At 57.8% G+C, this 8,908-nt stretch overlaps 3 protein-coding genes across 3 annotated transcripts; all 3 read left to right on the forward strand.

Moving 5' to 3' along the window:
- Nucleotides 1-685: 685 nt before the first annotated feature.
- On the forward strand, nucleotides 686-2,266 carry SPRG_16559 (TKL/DRK protein kinase). Its single transcript, XM_012355978.1, has 5 exons — nucleotides 686-820; nucleotides 870-1,136; nucleotides 1,191-1,390; nucleotides 1,436-1,579; nucleotides 1,639-2,266. Exons 1-5 carry the CDS (start codon nucleotides 741-743, stop codon nucleotides 2,211-2,213), a joined length of 1,266 nt encoding a protein of 421 aa, XP_012211368.1. The 5' UTR covers nucleotides 686-740; the 3' UTR covers nucleotides 2,214-2,266.
- Nucleotides 2,267-3,121: 855 nt separating this feature from the next.
- SPRG_16560 (hypothetical protein) lies at nucleotides 3,122-8,227 on the forward strand (the record flags this gene model as incomplete). The annotated part of the gene is made up of 1 exon (XM_012355979.1): nucleotides 3,122-8,227. One exon carries the CDS (start codon nucleotides 3,122-3,124, stop codon nucleotides 8,225-8,227), a length of 5,106 nt encoding a protein of 1,701 aa, XP_012211369.1.
- Nucleotides 8,228-8,446: 219 nt separating this feature from the next.
- On the forward strand, nucleotides 8,447-8,907 carry SPRG_16561 (hypothetical protein; the record flags this gene model as incomplete). The annotated part of the gene is made up of 3 exons (XM_012355980.1): nucleotides 8,447-8,678; nucleotides 8,723-8,801; nucleotides 8,853-8,907. 3 exons carry the CDS (start codon nucleotides 8,447-8,449, stop codon nucleotides 8,905-8,907), a joined length of 366 nt encoding a protein of 121 aa, XP_012211370.1.
- Between the last annotated feature and the right edge of the window lies 1 nt (nucleotide 8,908).

The raw sequence follows: 8,908 nt of genomic DNA on the forward strand, positions 1-8,908 counted from the left end.
GGAGGCTACGGGACTTCGTGGAGGCAGGGCGACCGCGCCCGCGGGGAGAAAGCACGGGAGGGCCAGCGACGTCTCATCTCCTTGACGGCCGCCGGGGACTCGACGGGCTTTGAATCGTCGAGGGGCATTGGGTGCCGAGCGCGCGAAGAGCGGCGACCACCGACCGCTGCCAGCGACCGGCACTTACACAGCAGAGGACGTAAGACACAGGGCACACAGCACGCCGGAGCGCGCTATGGCCCTGCGGGCGTCACCCAAAAAAATTTAGACGTACTTCGTCTCCTATTGCTTAAAGCAAAAAGTTTTTATATTACTATATTACGTAGTTGGCAGGGCTCGTGGGCGCAGTCGTTGTTGTCTTTCCAGCTGCCACTTTCTTCGGTCTTTGGTATGACGATGGGATGCATAAGTAAAGGCAGCAGCGCCGTCCCATTTAACCCTCCAGATCTAAGGGCGGATTATCCGCCAAGTGGCCATGGAACGAATGCGAATCAGATCACTGTGTAAAACAATGGTATTGATTCTTAAAAGTTATCAATTTCTATCGCTAGGGTACCGTAAATATTGTACAATCAAAATGATACTTCTTCCAAAAATACTATACTTGAATATCCTTTGGTGGAGGATATCTCGTATCAAAGGTACACTTTGCGAGCCATCCAGACAAGCCCATCATTAGGGATGACGACACTTCCTGTATTTTGATACTGTCTGTCAACTGCCGCAAGCAGTTACGGACGATGGGCAACTTGATTAGATGCTGCTTGCCGCGCTCGCCCCGGCTCATGAGCTTGCCAGCGCCACCTAGATTGCCATACTGGTACGCGGCACGGCGCTGCTTTGTACATGACCATGGTGGGCGATTCTAGGATCCAGCGGGCTGCGATCGCCTACGACGACCTGACCTTTGGCGAGCGCTTGGACGCTTGGAAGCGCTTGGACAAAAGCCCATACTGGGTTCGGAAGGTCTTTAAAGGCGAGCTTCATGGAATGCCCGTCGTCATCAAGAAGCTATTCCATTACGGGTACGAATGGGACACCATGCATTGGGCGGACGAGATTCGGCTCCTCTCAACGCTCCGGCACCGCAACATCGTCCTCTTCGTTGGCTTCAGCACCGACGCCGACGATACCTGGTAGAAGTCCATTCTAGCACCTTGCCGTTGTATCTCACAACGAGCTCTACGTAGCTACCTCGTGACAGAATACATGGAGCGCGGCGACCTCGGGTCCATCCAAAAGGACCCATCCACGGCGCTGAGCTGGACGGACCAGCTACTCGAGTTTCTCATCGACATTTGCCGCGGCATGACCTATTTGCACGCACAAGTGCCAGAGTATATTCACGGTAACCTCAAGGCCGCCAATGTCCTCATCAGGTACTACCTCCGTTTTACTGACAATGACCAACAATAAATTAGCGCCAATGGTCAAGTCGCCAAGCTTGCCGATTGCGGTCTTGCGCGTCTCTCGACGCTACGCCGTCACTATGATCTGCAAATGCCGTTTTGGGATGCGCCCGAGATCCTTCGCGGCGACACGTGCACATCGACGGTCGACGTGTACAGCTTCGGCATTGGTACAATATACATATACTATGTTGTAGTACTATGGCATCTTATTTGGTGCGTCATCTAGTGCTCGCCGAAATCGACACGCGCAAGAGACCGTACCACGAGCACCACATAAACTACGCGAGCGTGGATCAACTCACACGCAAGATTGTGCACAACAAGCTGCGGCCAACGCTTTCGGAGAACGTTCCGGCAAGCATTGCGAGCATTTACCAGCGCTGCGTGCTTGACGATCCAAACGGGCGCCCCAGCTTTGACCAGCTCAAGGCTGAGTTTGAATCGCTACGCGAAACACTGGCTGCAGAGGTCCAAGAGTCCGACATCGGCCAGGATGCGCTCAGTACTCGCACGGACGACAACTTTCGTGTCGGGGGAGAGGATGCCCACGACGCGGGCTCAACGACGCTGCCCGACGACATTCGACAAGTCGATTTTCAGCCCGCCCGCGTCCGTTCTGTGGCGAGGGATACCGAGCGCAACCCAGCTCTGGACCGATTGTACCATGCACTGCAGCGTCTTGAGCAGCAGACTGCAAACGCACCGATCGCAGTGGCCCAAGAGCTTGACTTCGCCAAGGACGCACTCTCGGCTCGCTTGAACGGCGACTTTTGTGTGGAGCAAAAGATGGCGGCGTGTTGACAAAATAGAATGCAAGCCCACAGTTAATAACAAACCAGCTTGGAATCACAATATAACAATCCGGATTGGTATCCTATGCAAGCCGTGGGTCCAGCCGGCGTGAATGACCTGTACGTATTGGTGGACTTGCCAAGGGTTGCAAGGTAATCGACTCCTTCGGCGACAACGACCCCTTTCCTCCCTTTAAACAGTCGAGTGGCATGATGTCTTTGTTTGCGCGATCCACCGTATAGACGTTTGCTTGTATGTTGCCCTTCTCACTGCAAAAAAGCAAAACGATGCTTCGTCGTCATGAGCCCCCGTGCTTCCAGGAGCATTCGAACGTCGGTGAGCGGTGGCTTCGATTCTTCAAAATAAAACGCTAGGCCCTTGCTGTCGAGCACAAAAAGACAAAGCACCCCGCTGCCCATCGTACGTTTTTTGCAACTGACTTTCAAGCCGTGGCTCCAGCGCCATCCGCCAAAGTGATGACTCGTGACTGCAACGGTTGACGCCTACCGACTCGCGAGCATCAATCGCTTTTATGGCCTGGACCTCGTCTCGGGGTGCCTACGCGGTGTGCGCAATCTGGCACGTCGATTGCACATATATTTCTGTTCAACGCACATTCAAACACCTCCTTTCTACCGGAAAGCATGGACCGATAAAGAACGCCCGCGTTGGCCCTGGTGGACCGGTCTACCATCGGGAACGAGACTGATGGGCCATCGCTCTATCAAGGCGTCCACACCAATCCGAGCTATTCACCGAGTAACGTTACGACTCGACGACGCCAAAACGAGTCGATCGTTGTCGTAACTGTTTTCAAACCAACAAGGACTATCTTCTTTCCAGCCTTGGTAGACCAGTTTCACATCGGCGTTTCGTCGACCGACCATTCACCCGACACCTCAGCATCAACGTAGAGGATGCAGGTGTTTGTGGCCCCGCGCACGCTCGACATACTCGTGGGGCCATCGCCAGTCTCATGGCGTCTCCACGTCGTTGGCATGGTGTACGTCGCGGCCTCCGTGGCGCTGAGCGTCTTTGTCATGGGCGCATTTTCTCCGTACACGGCGACCGACTACTTGTGGCCCGACCTCGTCACGACATCGCCTGTGTTGCGGCAGCTTCTCAACACCCATCTCTCGACGCTGCCCTACGCGACAGAGCACAACTTCGACATATTCGCACCATCCTTCGCCCTCCTCGGGGGGCTTTTGTCGGGCGTCGACGCTGTGTACGTCCGCCGGGTCCTCTACAACGATCTCACAACTTTGCCGATCGCGATCCAGAGCCTTCGAAGACTCTCCACCGATCAAGTATCGATGCTCGTCGCACCGTACTGCTGGGTTGACTTGGAGAAACACTGGGAGTTTGCCTACTCGACCAAGCGCCAAGCGCGCTGTGCGGCGTCCGAGACGGCAAATGCCGCCATGTATCTGGAGTCGGTCCTGCGCAACATCGATTTTGACGCGTGGCGGCAGTTTATGGGTGGCCTCTTTGACAGTCGCATCGGTGATCCGATCGCAGCGACCGGACAAAGAGGCGCCGACTGGCTGCGTACGTTGACCGCCCACACGATCCTTTCCATTAACGACGAAGTGCAGCTGTGGCGCTCGCACAGATTTCGCCACTTTACGCTTCAATATGGCACGGGCACCGGTTTTGGCCTGTTTGAAAGTGTTCTTGTCGAGAACGCCCTTGGCATCGCGGTTCCCATGTCGCTCAAGAGCATCCCAACGACCAGTCGTCACATGCACCGAAAAACGTGTCTCTTCTACGACCTCTTCAGCAACGACTTGTACGCGCCGAGCGAGAACCAGACCATGGTCCGAGGCACCTTGAACTACTTTGCGGATACGACACCCGATGTGATGGCGTGCTTCATCGAAGGCTGTCCACTACCCCCGCTCGGTCAAACGCTTCACGACCAAGTCGGCTGGCTTGCCGCCCTCGATGCCAAGTGGGTTCTGCCCCCGCCGGCGCTTGTCAAGGCCATCGATCGTTTCCGCGCCGATATGATGTCGGCGCTCGTAACCTCGCCGGCGCTACAAGCCCATGTCGTGCCCCCCGTGTCGCTGCAATTGCGGCCTCTGCAGTGGGCCGATCCGGGACTGAGCTTCTACAGTGGCAATCCGTGGTGTATCTTTGGCTCGCCATTGTCATTTGTGCAGCAGACCTTTGGCTTTGAGGATGTGTGTCAGCGCCAAGCGCCGCTGACGTCTTTCTGGCGCATTGACGCTGGTGTGTTTGCGCTGCTGCAGCTCGGGGAGGCGACAAGCGACGAGGTCTGTGCCGCCGCGGTGGACGCGGCGGCGTGTGAACGAGCCTTCCACGCGACGGATGTCTTGGCCCGAGCGATGTCCTTGCAAGCGCCACATGTTGCCCATTTGGTGGACCACAGTATTGGCCTTTTCCAGTACTTGCGCAACCAGACGCAGAGTGATCCCCAGATCCAGATGCAATGGCTGCTGGACCCGACCTTTGCTTTTTTCGGCTGGACCATGCTCTACGACTGGGCGTTAGGGCAACGGGAAGTGCTCTCCCTCCAAGGCGATGTCCAAACGGTCAATGTGATCTCGGTCGCCTACCCCCCGGTCGTCTCGGACGTTCCCCCCGCACCAGCAACGCTGGGACCGTACCTGTGGTACTCGGCGGCCATGACGACAGCGACACTTTGCGTCGTCGGTGCCGTCACGCTCTGCCTCGGGTGCACCCTCCGGTCGACGTCATGGATCATGTTCAACCCGGTGGTGTCTGCCGTCTATATTGGTCGGTACTTTCTGCTCGCCCGCAGCGGACTCGCCCTTGTGTGTCTCTCAACAGCCACCACAGCGCTGTCAGCGCCTTCTGCGGTCCTCCTCCAAGTGCGAAAATCCACACGATCGCTTTGGCTCTCAAGCGCCTTGGCCGGCGAAGGTCTCTGGCTGATTTACGTCCTCCACGAAGTCGTCGCACCTCTTGTCCAAAGGACGCATCGTGTGTCGACACTTGTCATTCTCATCGCAACCTGGGCCGTCCTTGTTTGCATCGATCAGTTTGCGCCGGTCACATGGCGCATCCATCTCCGTCGCGAGTGCTCGATTGAAAACCTCGAGACGGTCACGTGTGATAGCGGACGGGTCGTGATTGGCAGCTGGGAGCGCCTCGTTCTCCTCACCAGTCTTCTCTTCGGAGCGTGGCTCCTTGCAATCCTACTGCCGTGCCAGCGTCGCCTGTCCATGCCATTATTGCACGTGCTGTTGCCCCCGACGCTAACCAGCTACCACGTCGGCGAGGTCTTGGAGCTCGACACGATCTCGGCGGTCATGTGCGGCCTCGTGGCCTTCGACTATGGCGGTGTTCACTATCTCCTCGACACCAAACTCTGGCGGGTCGTGCGTACTCAAGAGTATGGCGTCCGTCGGCACCGACAGTATCTGAGCTTTAACACGACGAGTGCTTCCAAAATGCAATTGCGCCTCGGCCCATTTCGACACAAACGCGCGTGGTTTCAGCACAGTACCGCGCTGCTAGGGCTCGGGTATCTCGTCGCGACGCTCACCAGCAATATTGCGTACCTCTCTGTCATGTCGGATTCGCTCGCCAACGACTTTGGCTGGTCCGGCTTCAACACGTCCGGTATGCACGCATTTCTTGCTACAACCTTTACGCAGTTGTCGCTGACGTCGACAGAGATACTGCCATTCTTGGAGCTCGACACACCGGCACTGGGCATGCCTCTCTACCGCGACACGCGCGGCACCATCGAGTGGCACGCCAACCTCGCCCGTCGAGAGCTCTTCAATGAAGACACACTGTCGCTTCCATCGGCAGTGCGCGGTCTCCGGTCCATGGACCCATGCCAGCTGCCGTGGATGTTCACCCAGTACTGCTACCTCGACTTGAACCGGAGCTGGACCATGGCCAGCACCGCCGCGCGCCAAGTCCGGTGCGACGCAATGATGCGCGACAACGGGGCCGTGTACCTCGCTGCGCCGCTTCGAAATGTCCGCGACTGGGACGCCATGCGCACCTGCTGGGGCACGTCGTTGCAGATGGCGTTCACAAGTGTCCTCGAGCAGACAGCAGGCGGGCGGGATTGGTGGCGTGCGACGATCACGACTGCGCTCCCGATCGACGCCGAGGTGGCTCTCTGGCGCACACATGGACTCTCGACGTTCCGGCTGCAGTGGCAAAACTTCAAGACGACGGGGTTCCATGATGCGATCGAGATTTCGACCGCGTGGGGGCAACGCTTCGCGCTCACGATCGCGCACCTACCCCCCCAGGTCCACACAGACAGACAGACGTCAATGCGTCTCTACTGGGCCTTCGCCAGTGATCTCTGGGCGGTGGCGAGTAACGCCAGTGGCATCGGGGGGATGTCCCTCTTACGCGAGGCCTCCAACTTTGCCTTTGCCAACACGACCCCAACGCAGCTCTTGGTCACCAATCGAACGCTTTTGGAGCCGCTGCAAGCTGGCCTTTTCGTGCTGCAAAGCACGGTAGGACCCTTTGGTGCCATCGACACCGAGTACATTTCAGTGCCGAGCGCGCTCCGGCGGTTTTACGGCGCGTTCATGCAGGCGCTGGCGAACCTGACGCTCTCCAACATGACGGCACAGGACGCGTTTGTTCAACTGCCGGCCAAGTCGTCGATCTGTGCGCTACCCATGGAGCTCTTGACCGAGACGCCGCCGCTCTTGAACGTCGGCGGCAACCTCATTTGCGGCAGCGACCTCGCCCCCATCGACATTCATTACGGCCCCAATACCTTTGTCTCGTTCCGCTCGGACTGCGATTGGTGGGTCACAGAAACCATTGAAGTATCCACGACGGCGGTCCTCTTCGCCTTCGTGGGCGTCGATGTGGCCATCCACAGTGACCGTCTGTGCACGTCGGATGTGTTTTCCGAAGTCGACTGCCGCTTCATCTACGACACGATACAGCGCTTCCGGGGCGAGCACGCCGCATCGTTCGAGGCACTGTCCGCGTCTGCCGTTGCCAGCGCCGTCAATGCCCTTGACGTAGCGCTCGTCCAATACATAACGCCCAGCACCATCGCAGCGACGCAGTTGTATCAACGGGGCCTTTTAAACGGCACGGACGACCCGGCCTGGCCGTTCTTTGGGTGGTGCTATCTCTTTGATTGGGTCCTTGGCGCGCGCGAAGTCGTGTCATTCCAAGGCGACCAGGGCCGCGTGCGCACGATCACGACAGCGTTTCGGCCGCTTGCGCTCGAGCTCGACCCGACCGAGATGCGCACGACACTGAGCTACGTGTGCCGAACGAGCGCCCAATACGTCACACTGCTCCTCATTAGCGTCATTGTGCTCGTCCTGTGCTACACCGTCACCTCATTTGGTGCAATCAATGCCCTCCACCTCTTTGAGCTCAATCGTATTGTCGGCCATGTCTGGGTCGGCCGGCTCCTCCTTCTGTTTCGAAGCGCGACGGCGCTGTGGCTTTTGAACACGAGCCAATTGACGCTTGCCTCGACCGGCCACGGCGCCCAGCTCGTTGTGCCAGCGACACCGTGGTACAAGGTGGTCCTTGTCGCGTCTGAGCTGACATGGCTTGTCTACGTGCTCAACGACTTGCTTAGCAGCGTCACGCAGCAGTATACGCCGGCGTATGCGTGGAAGAGCTCCTTGTTGACGTGGGCGATCGCTGTCGGCTGCCAAGGGCCGCCGCGATATACCGCGATCTTGCAGCGAACCTGCACGTCGGTCGATATGGACGGCGCGCTGGATTGCACCACCGGGTACATTTCCATTGGCCGTCTCCGCGGCGTGTTCACGGGCGGTTTAATTGCGCTGGGCGCGGTGGTCAGTACGGCGGTCGTACAGCGGTGGCGGGCGCTGCCGCCGCGACAGCTTCGGACGCCGTACTTGAGCTCGGCGAGCTATTTTACGTTGATGGTCCAAGCAAACGACGTCGAGTGCGAGATTGATGCTGCGTTTGCGCTCATGGCCGGTCTTATCTCGGTGCGCTGGCGACAAAGGACCTACTTTTTCGATATCAAAAGCTGGCGATTCCACTCGTGCTAGTAAACATTGTAGCAATAATACCAAATGAGCCAACGCCTCTACGGACGCCACGAGTCGTACCATAGGCGACGTGTGGCCAAGAGACCGTATCAAAGACCGAGCCTTTCGCATCGTCAACGATGTGAGCTGGGAATCGAGAGATCATTTCGAAAGTATCAACGTATCAACCCCGCGGCCGTTGCGGGCAAAACCGACTTCGTTGAGTCTGAAAATATGGCCATGCGACCGGCCGCGGGCTTGGCCAAGCGAAGCGAGGCGAGCGAGCCGTTTGGGAAGAAGAAGCTCGGGCGCAACGTCGAGATGTTCATTGCGCGCGAGGACCAGCTCCACAACGCAGTGCAGCACGTCAAGGCGTCCGACCACCTCAAAGGTCGCGCGGTCTGGGAAGACCGCCAGGGCAAGCGCGGCATGATCAACCAGCGCTCGCGCACCGACAAAAAGTACATTGCGCGTCGTTCGTATCTGAATCTGAATCTGAATGCTAGGATCCAAGAGAAATGGAGCTGGCGAACCGCGAACTCTTGGCCGTGCGCTCCGAGCGGATTCGCCACTACTACGCAAAGTGCTACATGGAGTACGATCTCGTTTTTGGATCGTGTTTAGTCGAATCTAATGTGCCACGTAGATGGGAGCACGAGCTGAACGCCCGTGGTCTGGCCATTGTTCGGGAGCGCGACTAAG

This window comes from Saprolegnia parasitica (assembly GCF_000151545.1).
Source record: "Saprolegnia parasitica CBS 223.65 unplaced genomic scaffold supercont2.347, whole genome shotgun sequence".
NCBI classification, from domain to species: domain Eukaryota; phylum Oomycota; class Saprolegniomycetes; order Saprolegniales; family Saprolegniaceae; genus Saprolegnia; species Saprolegnia parasitica.

Excerpts from the sequence above, each read along its gene's own strand:
- SPRG_16559 (XM_012355978.1), top strand. The coding sequence starts at position 741 with ATGGGCAACTTGATTAGATGCTGCTTGCCGCGCTCGCCCCGGCTCATG. Across the intron at positions 1,137-1,190 it reads ACCGACGCCGACGATACCTG|CTACCTCGTGACAGAATACA; the intron begins GTAGAAGTCCAT and ends AGCTCTACGTAG. Across the intron at positions 1,580-1,638 it reads CGTGTACAGCTTCGGCATTG|TGCTCGCCGAAATCGACACG; the intron begins GTACAATATACA and ends TGCGTCATCTAG.